This window comes from Bolinopsis microptera, chromosome 9 (assembly GCF_026151205.1).
Source record: "Bolinopsis microptera isolate Bmic1 chromosome 9, MBARI_Bmic_1.0, whole genome shotgun sequence".
NCBI lineage: Eukaryota > Metazoa > Ctenophora > Tentaculata > Lobata > Bolinopsidae > Bolinopsis > Bolinopsis microptera.
In genome coordinates, this window is record NC_087080.1 from 16,244,076 (window position 1) to 16,261,953 (window position 17,878).

General features: G+C 39.3%; 2 protein-coding genes across 6 annotated transcripts; one reads left to right on the forward strand and one right to left on the reverse strand.

The window, feature by feature from the left end:
- The first annotated feature begins 23 nt into the window (after positions 1-23).
- LOC134820481 (acid-sensing ion channel 4-B-like) lies at positions 24-6,317 on the forward strand. 5 transcript variants are annotated; one of them, XM_063830873.1, is made up of 10 exons: positions 24-131; positions 806-879; positions 1,729-1,822; positions 1,968-2,096; positions 2,389-2,505; positions 4,076-4,235; positions 4,379-4,459; positions 4,647-4,863; positions 5,204-5,295; positions 5,509-6,317. In XM_063830873.1, exons 1-10 carry the CDS (start codon positions 24-26, stop codon positions 5,655-5,657), a joined length of 1,221 nt encoding a protein of 406 aa, XP_063686943.1. In that variant the 3' UTR covers positions 5,658-6,317. The 5 variants fall into 5 exon arrangements, with proteins under 5 accessions (XP_063686943.1, XP_063686941.1, XP_063686939.1 ...); XM_063830871.1 differs by having other exon boundaries at positions 2,389-2,523; positions 5,509-5,973; XM_063830869.1 differs by having other exon boundaries at positions 2,389-2,523; positions 4,364-4,459; positions 5,509-5,969.
- Position 6,318: 1 nt separating this feature from the next.
- On the reverse strand, positions 6,319-9,483 carry LOC134821438 (cell surface glycoprotein 1-like). Its single transcript, XM_063832180.1, has one exon. It carries the CDS (start codon positions 9,481-9,483, stop codon positions 6,319-6,321), a length of 3,165 nt encoding a protein of 1,054 aa, XP_063688250.1.
- Positions 9,484-17,878: the final 8,395 nt, after the last annotated feature.

The following is a 17,878-nucleotide window of genomic DNA, read 5'->3' on the forward strand; positions in this document are numbered from 1 at the left end:
AGTCCTATTTTGACACGGATGAAATGTCGACTAAAAAAGGACAATTAAAAGACTTTCTAAAAATAACGACACCAGTGTGGGGCCATAGGCAGGAGTTCGACGCTGCCTCCTGGGATACTAAGTACGATAAAGTGAGTGGAGGTGAATTGGGTGTCCCATCATTAACTCTCCCCATTTAATATTGTATTTATTGCTACCTTGGGTTATTCGTTAAAATGTTTATCGCATGCTGATCTTGCCAAATCACAAAGCTGAAGCTCCTCAATTATTTATGAATTAGATAAATCAAATACAATCAATTAGTTAAGTAATATACGATAATATAACAACCTAGCACTGCATAATAACACTAAAATCTACTGCTGTATCCCCTCCTGTACTATTAGAGGTTAGCCTTGAAAGTGAAACCGCCTGTAACGTTCTCTTCGTCAGTTGAAAAACAAATATTAGCGTATTTTACTAAAATATTATTACTATGTAGTAAAAAAATAGAATTAATTTAAATGCTGATATAAAGGAAAATGAATGATTAAGGAAAATGAATGATTTATACATCCTACAGATGAATGATAAAGGAAAATGAATGATTTATACATGCTGCAGATGAGAACCCCCCCCCCCCCCACCCCAGTTCAGATGATGAACATAAGTTAGAGACTCAGTTAAACACTGAAATATCTCTAATTTTCAAATGAGCAGCCTAGCAGGCTCCAGCTCTATAACTGCGGAGTTTTATTTTGCTGGTCTTGGTGTGCTGTTTTCATTTTGTGTGACTTCTTAATAGCTTTGTGGTCCATCTTTTCAGATAGTTCAACAGTCAATGAAGGATGTGTTACAAACGGCCACACATTCTTTGGAGGGAACTATCGAGTTTTGCAAGTTGGTATTCAAACATTTAATCGAGAGGGAGGGTGCTTTGATTCAGGGCCGCCTCTAAAAATAATAAAACTAACACTCAGTGTACGAGTGAGTTAACCATGCTGCGTCCGAATTCGAGCACCCTCTCCCTCCATCTTTAAGATTATCAATATTTTGAACGGTTTTCCTCTCCCCTGCAGATCAAGGACCTAGATCTGGTAAAGCTGTATAAAAACGGTTCACATCTCCTCCAAAAAACGGTCGAGTTCTGTAGGTATGCGATCCTCTGCCACCTCCTAAATCAGCTTCAACTCCAAGCTTGTACCGCTGAAATTGTCGCGTGATATATTCCTTGATGGGCTAGACTTATTTTTGTTGTGTCGAGTAATTTGTGTGTGCACTGAACATAAGACAGATGGGATAATTTGCATCAAACAGATTACCTACCTACCTATTGAACCTATTGATTAGAAACTTTTCGGTTTAGTTGAATGATAATGATTGAGATTCATGTGATAGCATGAGTCCTACACCAAATCTGGCATTATTTTCCAGTGATATGACTATAAGGGTGATTACACTAATGTCTTATATGGTAAAGCATCTGTATTTCAGTTGATGCTTCCTCACTATGTTAAATAGTTGGCACATTGCCACCAACTTCTCCATTTGCTCCTTAGCCGTTGGTTTGATTATCCGCTTGTAGCAACCTTGAAGCTTAGTGCTATATCTTCGCTACATACCCATCATGTCTCACCCAGAAATCTGCAGTGTTATCTATTCGCACTGGACACAATTTCACAAATCTTGATATTTTGAATTTTATCTAATCAATCCTTATCAAATAACTAAAATACCAATAATCGTCAGGTTTAGTGGGAAACCTTGTCTACCGACGGGTTTTAATGGAACATTTGAAGATATTGATTTAGAGTCAACAGACCCGACTGCAGCTTTTAGTACGGTATGGTTTTGGGCAAATGTTTTTTCCCGAATATTTGTGAATTGTACCTGAAAAATATAAAATCCAATTATGGTCTCCTTCTAGAGGAAGTGGGATTATTGATATCACCTTAGTCTGAACAAGTAACAGGACCTTCTATCACCAGGTTTTCACAGAGCACGGATTGTGCTACTCATTCAACCAAGACGGTAACTTGACCATGTCACGAACTGGCGCCCTTTACGGACTCAGCCTCAGGCTTCATGTCGCTCAGGACGACTACTTCGAAACTCAGGTACATTCTTGCAAAGTGTATAGTATCTCTAGATATTCTAGTTAATTTAGCTTTGTTGTAATTTTAAACAAGATATGAAGTGGATCAGGTTGAAAAGTGGATCAGGGTAAAAAACGATATATGTCGATACAAATTACAAAATAATATTTGGTGATTGAAACATTTCAATAAATTCATCATAAATATCACTACCATGTTTACCCCAAGTATTTAATCTTGATTTATTAAACTTTACAAACTTGTTGCGCAATTGCAGCTAACTTAAATCCTATTTAACACACTTATTTTACAGGACGTGGCTGGATTTAAAGTGCTGCTTCACAACTCATACGAACCCCCAATGATTGAAGAGTACGGGTTTGCTTTACGACCAGGCTCTGAAACTTACGTTAGAATTAGACTCCAAAAGGTTATTATAGCTGAAAGTGTGAGTTTTTTAAGTTCAAGTGTTGACGTTGATGAAGGAGCAATGAGCGGTATATGAACGGATTTGTATCAGTTTTTATTTAGCGGTTCGAATTAGAGTTGATGAAGGAGAGTGGGTATTTATATTGTGAGGAGTAAACAACCAACTACCAGAGGATACCTACCTACTATTACAAGTATTGTAGTACTGTACCTTATATTACCTCATTAAAACTTTAAAAGTTGTTTAGTCCCTATCGTTCCTTCAATCTGCTGAAGAGTTACGGGTTATTCAAAACCCCAGATCGTCCTTCGTAAGGATTTATTAAACTGAATGATGTGAGAATATCGGTTTTCATTTGTGAGCATCATTGTTGTCAAGCGTTGTTTTAGAAATGAGTGAAATGTTAGTTAAGTAGATAACGGTGCAGTTTTCAGAGAGTATTCCTAAAACATGGGCTCGGACTTTTTACTAAATTTCTACACGGTCACGGAGACTCACGTGAGAATCGCAAGAAATATCCGGTAGTTATATTGTGAAGAGTATTGAATGTGTGATCATGTGAACTGAACTCAACCCCAATTAAAACAATCTCCGATGACTTAGGTCGCATTCAATGCTCCTTCATCAACATTTTCCGGATTCAATATGTGTTATCATTCGATCACCTCATAAAAAGTCGTCGGAGATTGTACCGTGCGATTTTTAAGCCCGGAGTGAAAATACGCATACTCTGTGTGAACCCCACTTTGTGAATGTGAAACTTTGTGAGTGTGAACTTTGTGAGTATCTAGGTGAGTGTTATGTGACTATCACGACGTTAGTGACGACATTAGTGCCATCTTATTAAAGCTAAGTTCTATGACGACATTAGTGCCAACTTATTAAAGCTAAGTTCTATGACGACATTAGTGCCAACTTATTAAAGCTATGTTCTATGACGACATTAGTGCCAACTTATTAAATCTAAGTTCTATGACGACATTACTGTCAACTTATTAAAGCTAAGTTCTATGACGACATTAGTGCCAACTTATTAAAGCTAAGTTCTATGACGACATTAGTGCCAACTTATTAAAGCTATGTTCTATGACGACATTAGTGCCAACTTATTAAAGCTAAGTTCTATGACGACATTAGTGCCAACTTATTAAAGCTAAGTTCTATGACGACATTAGTGCCAACTTATTAAAGCTAAGTTCTATGACGACATTAGTGCCAACTTATTAAAGCTAAGTTCTATGACGACATTATTGCCAACTTATTAAATCTCAGTTCTATGACGACATTAGTGCCAACTTATTAAAGCTAAGTTCTATGACGACATTATTGCCAACTTATTAAAGCTAAGTTCTATGACGACATTAGTGCCAACTTATTAAATCTCAGTTCTATGACGACATTAGTGCCAACTTATTAAAGCTAAGTTCTATGACGACATTAGTGCCAACTTATTGTATCTCAGTTCTATGACGACATTAGTGCCAACTTATTAAAGCTAAGTTCTATGACGACATTAGTGCCAACTTATTAAAGCTATGTTCTATGACGACATTAGTATATAAATCCCCAGTATAAAGATACCCCTCGACCGCTGGGTTACTGTGATCCCTTGCTGGAGCAGAAGTTCAACACTAACTATACAATATCCGTGTGTGTCATGCAGTATCGGGCTATCAACATGCTGAAGAAGTGTGGCTGCATCGCTTTCTACATGGATCGACCTGACATAGGTAAATCTGTTAAAAATCTATTCCTTCAGTCATTGCCAACCCCCCACCCCCCCCCCCCCCCCCCCTTACACTTCCCCCAATTACTCAATTACAATTTCACCGACGAATACATTTCTAACATTTTATAGTATTTACATTCTCAGATATATCGGGTGATCAACCTTATATAAGACCTAGGATATGTAACTTGAAAGAGGAACGAACATGCGCTGATCAAGTGTTAGGTAAAAAGTAATGAATTATTAAGCTTCCCCAGCTTTTTATAATCGATCGTGTCAATGAAACTGCCATTCCTCTGCGATATTTTGGAATACCTATTACTATTAAGAGACACTAACACGGAACTGAATAACTGACCTACCTGTGTGTACTGTGTAGTAACACCTACCTGTGTAACTCTTTATCCCTCAGAGGGTCTAGCTCTGGGCACACTCCGGATTAACGGAGAGAAGGTTCCAGACCCGGACTGCCCTTCTCCGTGTGTTTACACTACCTACACCTACACTGTATCTCAGTCAGAGTACCCCAGCAGCGCTGTCAAGGATAAGGTGGTGGAGGAGGTGAACAAACAGAAGGGGATATCTCCCGAGGAGGCGGACGAGACTGCGTGGACTATCGAGCGGATCAGGTCTGAAGACATTACATCCTACAGGCTCCTTTACCTCCTTAACCTCCTTCACATTCTTTACTTCCTTTACCTCCTTTACTTCCTTTACCTCCTTCACCTTCTTTACTTCCTTTACCTCCCTTTCCTCCTTTGCCTCTTTTTGAACCCCTTTTTAAATCTCTCAGCCAACATTTTTGAGTTGATACAGAAATTGTTGTTTCAGATTTTGATGAATTTTGTACCAAAAGTTGCATAAAAGTGTGAATAATACAAATTAATAATACAAATTTACTGTGAACATCGGAGAGAAAAAGTTCAGTGCCAACTCTTGAGATAAACTATTTTAATAGTTCCTGCTCAGGGACAACTATTTAAAAGTTCACATATACTTCGAAGAACTCTCTACTCTAGAAATGGAGAGGCATCCCTCCTACCTCATCTCAAACTTAATTGGTAAGGATTTTCCCACAACCATTTTTGCGAAGCAACAAATTAAAAAATGTTTACAAATGGTAAAATGGTGAAAAGAGGGATTTTTATAGGGATATGTTTTAGTGTATAGTGATTGTATAAAGACCATTGTGTAATGTTCACCTCAGATCACTAACATTAACAAGTACTTATTACTACTCTACTTGATATTACTCACTAATATTATTCTCCCAGGTGACGTGGGAGGACAGCTGGGTTTGCTTCTTGGAATGAACATTTGCTCTCTCGTTCAGTTTACTGATTATATTATACGCTTCTCTTTCTTTAAGGGTGTGATGAGCCTCGTCCGACTTTATAAAGCTAAAAAACAAAGAGAGAAATAATTATTTAATGAACGGATAACGTTTTTTATTCCTAATCTTTTTTATAATTATTTGTTAAATGTTGATGATAGTAAGGGTTGGGATGACCAGGTAAAGCTCAATAAGGTGATAGTTTGCAAAATAATTGCAGATTAGCAAATAAAACTTCTATTAAGTGTTATCTGTTGAAGGGTTAATATTTTCTAAGCGTACAATAACAGTAACATGTATGTAACAATTGTACTGCTTATGACCTTTTTTTAAATTATGCGATGTAAAGTTTGAATTTGATGTATTAAATTCAAATTTAACCTTATTTGAAATGATCATTATTATCTCGCTATGTATTTCTAAACGAAACATGTAATTGTAAGGGGCCGTCAATAAATTACGTCCCTCCCTCCAAGTCCATCTCGGAAACCCTCTCCCCCTTGTTTAAACCTCTCCCCCTTGTTTGACGACGTAATTTATTGATGGCATCCTATAATTAGGTAACCTAGGTAACAAGCTAGATAAACATGGTAATACTGCTATAAGACTGTTACACTCCGTATCTGTAACTCTACTCCTCACATTAATATCTGTTACACTCCGTATCTGTAACTCCTCACATTAATATCTGTAACTCTACTCCTCACATTAATATCTGTTACACTCCGTATCTCTAACTCTACTCCTCACATTAATATCTGTTCTTGTTTTCCTGTGCCACCACTTTCAAGTTGAACCAGCGTTTAAATTTGGATTTTACTCCCTTTTTCTCTGATTTTTTTGTGCTAGTAGTGATGGAACTGTCATCAGGTCTCTCGAATACGTCTGGATCGCTAATTGGGGACACAACATCGGGCGGATCTGACGGAGCTAGTGATACCACAGGGCTCGGTGTACGGTCCACCACCACATTTTCAGTAGGTGTAACTCTGCGTTCACTCCCGTCCTGAGTTGGTGATAACAGCATATCTTTATACAAAGAAAACTTGTCCATCATTCCCTTGAAGCTGAATATTTCGGTCCACTCCGCTGGTCCAACGGATTGTAGTTGTAGCGTTTCCGGCGTTTCTCTTGGCGCTGTTTCTATGTTCAGTGAAAGTTCGATTATTTCAGATAAATTATCCGACGGAAGTTTTGTAGGATTTGTTTCCGCTTGCGTATTTTTAGGAACATTTTCCATCGCTGTAAAATCTTCCACCTCAATTTCTGGTTCCTCGACATACACGCTTTGACGTAACGATGTCTTAGTGGAATGGTTCGAACAAGAGCTTTTATGATCAGATATCGGTTCTACTTCATATCCACTTTTAACTTTAACTTCTGTCCGATCACCTTTCAACTTTTGGCGTTTTATCTCAACATCTAGAGTTTTTATTGATCGGCTCAACGATAAATTTGAAGGCGAGGATTCATTTCGCTCTCTAAAGATTCCTAACCATGAGAATAAATCGGTCAAGAAAGGGAAACAACCTGAACCATCTTCACCGTCCCCACTGGAGCCATAACAATTACAGCAGGTGTCAGGGCAGCAGCAGCAGCATGCACTATCACCTGGTATAGGATCTGATACAGGTGTCGGGCCTGCACTATCACCTGGTATAGGATCCGTTACAGGTGTCGGGCCTGTACTAGCACCTGGTATAGGATCCGTTACAGGTGTCGAGCTATCACCTGGTATAGGATCCGTTACAGGTGTCGGGCCTGCACTATCACCTGGTATAGGATCCGTTACAGGTGTCGGGCCTGTACTAGCACCTGGTATAGGATCCGTTACAGGTGTCGGGCCTGTACTAGCACCTGGTATAGGATCCGTTACAGGTGTCGGGCCTGCACTATCACCTGGTATAGGATCCGTTACAGGTGTCGGGCCTGCACTATCACCTGGTATAGGATCCGTTACAGGTGTCGGGCCTGCACTATCACCTGGTATAGGATCCGTTACAGGTGTCGGGCCTGCACTATCACCTGGTATAGGATCTAATACAGGTGTCGGGCCTGCACTAGCACCTGGTATAGGATCCGTTACAGGTGTCGGGCCTGCACTATCACCTGGTATAGGATCTGATACAGGTGTCGAGCTATCACCTGGTATAGGATCTGATACAGGTGTCGGGCTATCACCTGGTATAGGATCTGATACAGGTGTCGAGCTATCACCTGGTATAGGATCTGATACAGGTGTCGAGCTATCACCTGGTATAGGATCTGATACAGGTGTCGGGCTATCACCTGGTATAGGATCTGATACAGGTGTCGGGCTATCACCTGGTATAGGATCTGATACAGGTGTCGAGCTATCACCTGGTATAGGATCTGATACAGGTGTCGGGCCTGCACTATCACCTGGTATAGGATCCGTTACAGGTGTCGGGCCTGCACTATCACCTGGTATAGGATCCGTTACAGGTGTCGGGCCTGCACTATCACCTGGTATAGGATCTAATACAGGTGTCGGGCCTGCACTAGCACCTGGTATAGGATCCGTTACAGGTGTCGGGCCTGCACTATCACCTGGTATAGGATCCGTTACAGGTGTCGGGCCTGCACTATCACCTGGTATAGGATCTAATACAGGTGTCGGGCCTGCACTAGCACCTGGTATAGGATCCGTTACAGGTGTCGGGCCTGCACTATCACCTGGTATAGGATCTGATACAGGTGTCGAGCTATCACCTGGTATAGGATCTGATACAGGTGTCGGGCTATCACCTGGTATAGGATCTGATACAGGTGTCGAGCTATCACCTGGTATAGGATCTGATACAGGTGTCGAGCTATCACCTGGTATAGGATCTGATACAGGTGTCGGGCATGCACTATCACCTGGTATAGGATCTGATACAGGTGTCGAGCTATCACCTGGTATAGGATCTGATACAGGTGTCGGGCCTGCACTATCACCTGGTATAGGATCCGTTACAGGTGTCGGGCCTGCACTATCACCACCTGGTATAGGATCCGTTACAGGTGTCGGGCCTGCACTATCACCTGGTATAGGATCTGATACAGGTGTCGAGCTATCACCTGGTATAGGATCCGTTACAGGTGTCGGGCCTGTACTAGCACCTGGTATAGGATCCGTTACAGGTGTCGGGCCTGTACTAGCACCTGGTATAGGATCCGTTACAGGTGTCGGGCCTGTACTAGCACCTGGTATAGGATCTGATACAGGTGTCGAGCTCTTTTGTATTTCTTCTATTTCTTCAATGTTCATACTGCATGTTGCTTCACCAACTCTCGCAGTATTTTCAAATGTTTTCTTGAGGTTGACTGCAAGTGGTGACTTAGCGTCAACTTGGTAATTAGTGAACGAAATTGGCTCCGTCGTACTAGAAGCCACATTGCAACTACCATCACTACTACTACTACTACTACTAGTACTACTACCAGAAAGAGATGAGGAAACTGACTCTGTTTCACCAGCCGATGAAGTCTTGCTGAGTTTCTGAATTTCCAACTCATTCTTATCTTCCTCGTCAGGAATCTCTCCATTGATAGAGCTGGTCGGGACAGGGTCCCAACCTGCTTCAGACTGCGGACACCTGGTTTTCTCATTCACAAGAACACTACTAATAGTAGTAGTAGTAGTAGTACTATTCACAAGAATTTGCTCTCCTGATCGATCAAGTTCAACCTCATCATAATTTTGAATTAGATAGAGTCCGTCGACTTTATCATTATCAGTAGTGTCTATACCACTACTATTATCATTATCATTATTATTAGTAGTATTATCGCACAATTCCTCCCCTCCATGAGTAACAGTTGCTGGATACAGAGGTGTCGAGCTCACAACGCCTATTTCTCCGTCATCTGGAGTATCTTCTGTTTCTGAATCCATTTTCTTTGAAGCCATGATAGGGCGAGTTAGTGACTCAAGTGGTTTGTGAGACTCAGTGTATAGTAATATGGGAGGGGATGTACTAAGAGACTGGGAGGGGATGTCAGGCTCCGGAGACTCTTTTAAACCGGACATCCAACTGCTCACTGTGATCTATTAGGACATGATCGGATCATCTTATTTTCCTTTCTGGGCGATGAATATCAATAATTACTTTAAAATTTATCAAATAAATATCAGTCTAAGTTCTAATTTAAACTAATTACAACACTGCAAATATATTACATTTATTGAGCTATGTAACGTAGTACTAATTGTAACGTCTCGTCCATGACAAAGGCGTGGGCCGAAAAACTAAGCGGAGACTCTCACTTTGTCCTAAAACATCAATTATATGATCGACCTACTCAAAAGTGCGAAAACAGATTATTAAAAGTTCTAGCTAGATAACAAATATAAAGTAACAAAAAATAAATGCTACTACTTAAATTTATCATTTATACAGCGAATCTTATTCTTAAGACTGTAGAATGTAGATTTACCTTGGTCAATATTTATTACTGCATATAAGGTAAGGACTGAAAGTTTGTGTACTATATATACTAATGTACTACTAGTTTGTGTACTATATCTTAAACAATAATCTCAGAATGTGTGTTTTCTGTGTGTGTGTGTGTGTGTGTGTGTGTGTGTGTGTGTGTGTGTGTGTGTGTGTGTGTGTGTGTGTGTGTGTGTGTGTGTGTGTGTGTGTGTGTGTGTGTGTGTGTGTGCATGTGTAATTTCCGAGCGGCTTACGAGTTACGGGGTTGGTTTTTTCGGTATAGTGCCGAGAAAACACTGACAAAGCCAAATGGTAAAGGGTTTTTTAATCAGTCGGTGGTTTAATTGATGGTTTTGTACCACTACCACACGAGCCAATAGTTATACATTATAATATTAATAAACTATTTAAAGGATGGGAAATATGCGATGTTGGTATTTTGCATACGGAAGTAACATGAGCTCAAAACAATTCAAAAAGTGTTGTGGACGTTTTCATCGACGACTTTTTGCTGAACTACACGGTTTGAAAAATCATAATTACATGATTATGAATATGATCACAGAGCTGGCAAGCATGATCGGCGACTAAAAGATAACGTTCAGTTTCCAACTAGGCTGGAAGATAACGTTCAGTTTCCAACTAGGCTGGAAGATAACGTTCAGTTTCCAACTAGGCTGGAAGATAACGTTCAGTTTCCAACTAGGCTGGAAGATAACGTTCACTTTCCAACTAGGCTGGAAGATAACGTTCAGTTTCCAACTAGGCTGGAAGATAACGTTCAGTTTCCAACTAGGCTGGAATATAACGTTCAGTTTCCAACTAGGCTGGAAGATAACGTGTAGTTTCCAACTAGGCTGGAAGATAACGTTCAGTTTCCAACTAGGCTGGAAGATAACGTTCAGTTTCCAACTAGGCTGGAAGATAACGTTCAGTTTCCAACTATACTGGAAGATAACGTTCAGTTTCCAACTAGGCTGGAATATAACGTTCAGTTTCCAACTAGGCTGGAAGATAACGTTCAGTTTCCAACTAGGCTGGAAGATAACGTTCAGTTTCCAACTAGGCTGGAAGATAACGTTCAGTTTCCAACTAGGCTGGAAGATAACGTTCAGTTTCCAACTAGGCTGGAAGATAACGTTCAGTTTCCAACTAGGCTGGAAGATAACGTTCACTTTCCAACTAGGGGAAGATAACGTTCAGTTTCCAACTAGGCTGGAAGATAACGTTCAGTTTCCAACTAGGCTGGAAGATAACGTTCAGTTTCCAACTAGGCTGGAAGATAACGTTCAGTTTCCAACTAGGCTGGAAGATAACGTTCAGTTTCCAACTAGGCTGGAAGATAACGTTCAGTTTCCAACTAGGCTGGAAGATAACGTTCAGTTTCCAACTAGGCTGGAAGATAACGTTCAGTTTCCAACTAGGCTGGAAGATAACGTTCAGTTTCCAACTAAGCTGGAAGATAACGTTCAGTTTCCAACTAGGCTGGAAGATAACGTTCAGTTTCCAACTAGGCTGGAAGATAACGTTCACTTTCCAACAAGGCTGGAAGATAACGTTCAGTTTCCAACTAGGCTGGAAGATAACGTTCAGTTTCCAACTAGGCTGGAAGATAACGTTCAGTTTCCAACTAGGCTGGAAGATAACGTTCAGTTTCCAACTAGGCTGGAAGATAATGTTCAGTTTCCAACTAGGCTGGAAGATAACGTTCAGTTTCCAACTAGGCTGGAATATAACGTTCAGTTTCCAACTAGGCTGGAAGATAACGTTCAGTTTCCAACTAGGCTGGAAGATAACGTTCAGTTTCCAACTAGGCTGGAAGATAATGTTCAGTTTCCAACTAGGCTGGAAGATAACGTTCAGTTTCCAACTAGGCTGGAATATAACGTTCAGTTTCCAACTAGGCTGGAAGATAACGTTCAGTTTCCAACTAGGCTGGAAGATAACGTTCAGTTTCCAACTAGGCTGGAAGATAACGTTCAGTTTCCAACTAGGCTGGAAGATAACGTTCAGTTTCCAACTAGGCTGGAAGATAACGTTCAGTTTCCAACTAGGCTGGGAGATAACGTTCAGTTTCCAACTAGGCTGGAAGATAACGTCCAGTTTCCAACTAGGCTGGAAGATAACGTTCAGTTTCCAACTAGGCTGGAAGATAACGTTCAGTTTCCAACTAGGCTGGGAGATAACGTTCAGTTTTGTAACTAGGCTGGAAGATAACGTTCAGTTTCCAACTAACTGAACAGATATTGTTCAGTTTCCAACTAGGCTGGAAGATGATGTTCAGTTTCCAACTAGGCTGGAAGATAATTTTCAGTTTCCAACTAGGCTGGAAGATAACGTTCAGTTTCCAACTAGGCTGGAAGATAACGTTCAGTTTCCAACTAAGCTGGAAGATAACGTTCAGTTTCCAACTAGGCTGGAAGATAACGTTCAGTTTCCAACTAGGCTGGGAGATAACGTTTAGTTTCCAACTAGACTGGAAGATAACGTTCAGTTTCCAACTAGGCTGGAAGATAACGTTCAGTTTCCAACTAGGCTGGAAGATAACGTTCAGTTTCCAACTAGGCTGGGAGATAACGTTTAGTTTCCAACTAGACTGGAAGATAACGTTCAGTTTCCAACTAAGCTGGAAGATAACGTTCAGTTTCCAACTAGGCTGGAATATAACGTTCAGTTTCCAACTAGGCTGGAAGATAACGTTCAGTTTCCAACTAAGCTGGAAGATAACGTTCAGTTTCCAACTAGGCTGGAAGATAACGTTCAGTTTCCAACTAAGCTGGAAGATAACGTTCAGTTTCCAACTAGACTGGAAGATAACGTTCAGTTTCCAACTAGGCTGGAAGATAACGTTCAGTTTCCAACTAGGCTGGAAGATAACGTTCAGTTTCCAACTAGGCTGGAAGATAACGTTCAGTTTCCAACTAGGCTGGAAGATAACGTTCAGTCACGCTGATGAGTATGACTCAGAGGATGAAGATAATGTTGTTTGGGCTGCAGATCCTGATCTAACAGGTAATTACAGTGAAATGTTAATATATGGACACGTTCATTGAAGTTTGAGGATATTGGTTAATTAAAAAAATAGCGTTTTCGATGATAGTGGCTTAATTTTCAGAAGTTCTGGACATTTGCCACATGACCCATACTTTCAACACTACTATATAAAAAAATAATTTGAGATCATGAATATAATACGATGTTGTAACATTGAAAGTGAAACGATGAGTAATTCCTTTCCTGATAAGAGAACTTTTCCTTGTCGCATCAAATTCAAACGGGATCAATACAAATTTATACAAGAATACATTTACCCATCTTAAACAATAATACGGCCGGGCTAGTACTCTCATATTTACACTGCTCAGTGCTCAGAAAGAAAATCTATTGTTGTTAGGCACTATAATGGTTAAAATTTCACATTTTTGTGACTTTGTTAACCATAGCTGCCCAATTAGCATGCCAAAATATAGTAGATTAGGTCAATCTATCAATTATATTTATACAAAGGGCACGGATCGAGCGGTTATAAGGCAATGTTTGGTCAACTTTTTACACTCAGAATATGGTACCTCTTTTCTACTGTAAGATGTCCTCAAAACCCTTTCAATTCATTATTTGATGGTTCTTTTACCGATAATAGCCCTAACATATGTTGTTTTGAAAAGTTAGCAAATACAAGCACTTGGTTATTGGGAAATGATGTAAATTCTGTCACATTACATGATGGAATTTGAAATTTTCGGTGAATTGCCGAAATCATTTATATCTAAGGGTACCCATCTTTTTTTGGTTTGAAAGGCGGAGAAACTCTATTATATAAGGACGATAAAGTTGATTCAAGTTAAGGGCAGTTGATGCGAACATTGTCACAAAATTGACACGAAATCGTTAATAGGTTAAATTTTGAAACAATGATAACCATACCTCGATTCTTCAATATTCGATTCTTCAATATTCAATATTCTTCCAGAAATGATTGGTAAGTTATTATTCAGCAAATCGGAACTCAAGTTTAACAATGTTGAGGTTAATTTTGCTAAGTTACCGAAATATGACAAAATTCATGTTTCCTGCCCCGACAGTATAAGTAAAAATTCAATGTGACAAAAATTGGTATGGGTTTCTATATTTCCTGTATAAATCAATTCAAACTATAATAAGGACAGATTATTTGAAAGGAAATGAATTTAACTTTTACAATAACTTGTGTGACGAAATTTACACTTCTTGCCCCTATTTTGAAAAATTATACCTCGATTAGAATATAATGTTACCTTATCATCATACTTATGTCAATAAACTAGTTGTTTTGCCAACAAGGAGCAAATAGAGTAGTAATTTGTTACTTAATTTCACACATGTTGATTGTTGAGATATCATACAAATATATGTGACAAAGTTTACATTTTTGTACCTTACTACTACTACTACTACTACTACTATGTCGGAGCTAAGTCCGATCTACGCCAGAAAACCCCCTCCATATATCCCTGTCCCGCATCAGGGTTCGCAGTTCCTCTTTAGAGTTTGTCCCAACTTCCTTCAGTAACATAGACAAGTAGCTTTGTCTTGGTCGGCCTTGCTGTGCTCTACCGTGCGTAGGTTCCCATAAGACTAAATCACTGGCAAGTAGCTCAGGATGTCGGATGCAGTGTCCCGCCATTTTTAATCTCCTGCTTCGTAACTTGTTTGACAGCCTTGGGAGGCTACCATACAAAGTTATATTGCTGACCTTGTCCTTCCATGAGATACCCAGCACCATACGCAACATCTTTGTGTATGTCCCGTCCAAACTTTTCTCTTGAGCCTTTGTCAGTGTCCAGGTTTCTGATCCGTAGAGCAGTACTGATTCACAAGCCGCTATGAACAATCTAATCTTTAGGCTCTTTGAGAGTTTGGATTTCCATATATCCTTCAGTCTATGTAGGGCACCCCACGCTTTTCCCTTTCTAACCCTTATCTCCCTATCTGTGCTCTCAATCCAGGAGCCTAAGTAGATGAAATCATCTACATTTTCTATGGCTTCCCCGGATCGACTTTGTAGGTCGCTAGATCGATCCTCCATATTCAGTGTCATGACCTTGGTCTTGCCTTCGTTTATGTGTAGTCCCACGCTTGCTGCCGCCGATTCTACTCTGAGCAGGAACTCGTTAGCCTTGTCCATGTCCTCAGATATAAGTGCTATATCATCTGCAAAGTCCACATCGGTGATGATCTTGGGCCCCACTCTTCTGCTTTTTCTACGTTCGAGGGTGAGTCCAAGTCGCTCCGCATCATCGCCTATGGCTTGCCTCATACAGTAGTCGATGACTATTGCAAAGAGGTAAGGTGCTAAGGTATCACCCTGTAACACACCTGCAAGTATCTCGAACAATTCAGTTTCTCCGTCTGGAGTTAGGACTTTGGCCATTGTCTTCTCGTACATGAGCCGTATAAGCTGCACGATTTTGACTGGAATGCCGTAAGCTTCTAGAATCTTTAGCATTTTCCCACGATGTACACTGTCGAAAGCCTTCTTAAAGTCTATAAATGTCAGAACAGCTGGCAGTTTCCGACTCTTGACACCCTCTATAAGACGTCTCAGTACCAATATCTGTTGAGTTGTTGACCTTCCTGGTCTGAATCCATTCTGGTTTCTACGCAGAATTGTCTCGATTTCTGGCTTCAACCGGTTTAGAACCATCTTGTTTAGAGACTTGGCAACTAGGGATGACAAGCTTATTGTACCTTATACGTTTTTATTTGCTTATAATATTGAGATATTCTAACAATTCCCAACACATTCAAGTCATAAAATAATGCTAAACTATTCGGCATTCCTTGTCAGGGTGTCATAAACATCCCTCGTATAAATTTCTTAAATGTGTGACGGAATTTACCTGGTGGTAGATTTTAACGAAAAAAGTCGCTGAATATGTAGATAATGTGTAAATAATGTCATATTATGGTCATATATTGTTATTCTTTTTTTGTCAAAATCTTTATTTTTCACTTTAGTTTAAGTTATATTAATATAATAAATTTAAATTTTATGATATTGTTATTATCTTAACAGTTACTATTGTAACTTAAGATTTTAAATTTGTATTCCTTTTATTCCTTGTATTCCTATGAGTATGGAACTATCTTATGAACTAGTAATTCGAAAATTTGGTCAAACAAGGGCAGCAAGGGGCCATGTTAAGTTAACTCTGTCACGTTTTTATAGTGTGACAATGTCGGAATCTCACTGCCGGCCGAATTTAAGCGATATCTTAAAATCTGATAAAGATATCGTTATGTGACAAAGTTTACCTAGAGGATGAAACGATTATCCTAACCATGAAGCGTTTATATAGTTTCATAGTGTGACAAATTTTGCCTAATCGTGCCATTTAATAAGGCCGCTAATATTTACCAATATCCTCAAACTTCAATGAACATGTCCATATATGTATAAGTTAACACTTAACATGCATGATATATTTCAATAAAATGTTTACCCCTTTGTTATGACATGGTTATGACATGGTCATGACATGGTTATGACATGGTTATGACATGGTTATGACATGGTTATGACATGGTTATGAAATGGTTATGACATGGTTATGACATGGTTATGACATGGTTATGACATGGTTATGACATGGTTATGACATGGTTATGACATGGTCATGACATGGTTATGACATGGTTATGAAATGGTTATGACATGGTTATGACATGGTTATGACATGGTTATGACATGGTTATGACATGGTTATGACATGGTCATGACATGGTTATGACATGGTTATGAAATGGTTATGACATGGTTATGACATGGTTATGACATGGTTATGACATGGTTATGACATGGTTATCTCTATTTGTAAGGGATTTGTTCGATATCACGTGACAGGAGCAGTAAGGTGTACGGGGTGGTGTATAGGGTAGATGAAGATTTGCTAGAGAAGCTGGATGAACACGAGGGAGCCACCTACTGCAGGACTAAGCTTACTGTCAACACGTTAGTGCAGTGTCCTAGTGTTCTAGTTTAGTCCTCATTTCTTATCTCTCATTATTAACCTAATTATTAGTACTGAAATAATATATACTATCTGAGCAATCATTTATAAGCATGTTGGTTCTACAAAACAGCTGCTATAAGATTACATTACTTTTATGTGTCTCGCTTTATATATATATATATATATATACTATATATAGTAGTATAATTAAAGTATATATAGTATATATAGCTAACTGATATACCACGTATGTATACAAACTCAGTTTCCTGGAATTCTTCTGGGAGGATAACATTTGGTCAAGCTCGTTTTGTAGCTAACTATTACATTTGAATAACAACTATTTTGGCATCAGAGAAACTCAAACTTACCTTTTCCCTTTCCCCAAACTGACGGGAAAATGTCTACATTTTAGTATGATATCACGTGACCTTTAGTATGATATCACGTGACCCTTCACAAAATCCTGCTGAGGATTTCCTCCCAAATCGAGGGACATTGTAAATCTGGGGTTAATTCACAAAGTCGTTAAGAGTCGTGGATAAGGGTTCTACAGTCTATACTCATTTATCAATATTATCGAAAAATATAAATATATTGTATTTTAGGAAGCACACTATACCACACTATAGCACACTATAATGAAGCATACTAATGAAGCACACTAATGAAGCACACTAATGAAGCACACTAATGAAGCACACTAATGAATCATTATAATGAAGCACACTAATGAAGCACACTAATGAAGCACACTAACAAGATAAAGAACTGATTTACTGGTTAACACAACATATAATAATAGTTCACGTAATAAAATGTTACATACTTACATTACTGAAAGCTCATCACGGTAAAACACAGCTTCTTGGTTTAA

Excerpts from the sequence above, each read along its gene's own strand:
- LOC134820481 (XM_063830869.1), top strand. The coding sequence starts at position 24 with ATGTCGACTAAAAAAGGACAATTAAAAGACTTTCTAAAAATAACGACA. Across the intron at positions 132-805 it reads GGGATACTAAGTACGATAAA|ATAGTTCAACAGTCAATGAA; the intron begins GTGAGTGGAGGT and ends CCATCTTTTCAG. Across the intron at positions 880-1,728 it reads GGAACTATCGAGTTTTGCAA|GTTTAGTGGGAAACCTTGTC; the intron begins GTTGGTATTCAA and ends AATAATCGTCAG.
- LOC134821438 (XM_063832180.1), bottom strand. The coding sequence starts at position 9,483 with ATGGCTTCAAAGAAAATGGATTCAGAAACAGAAGATACTCCAGATGAC.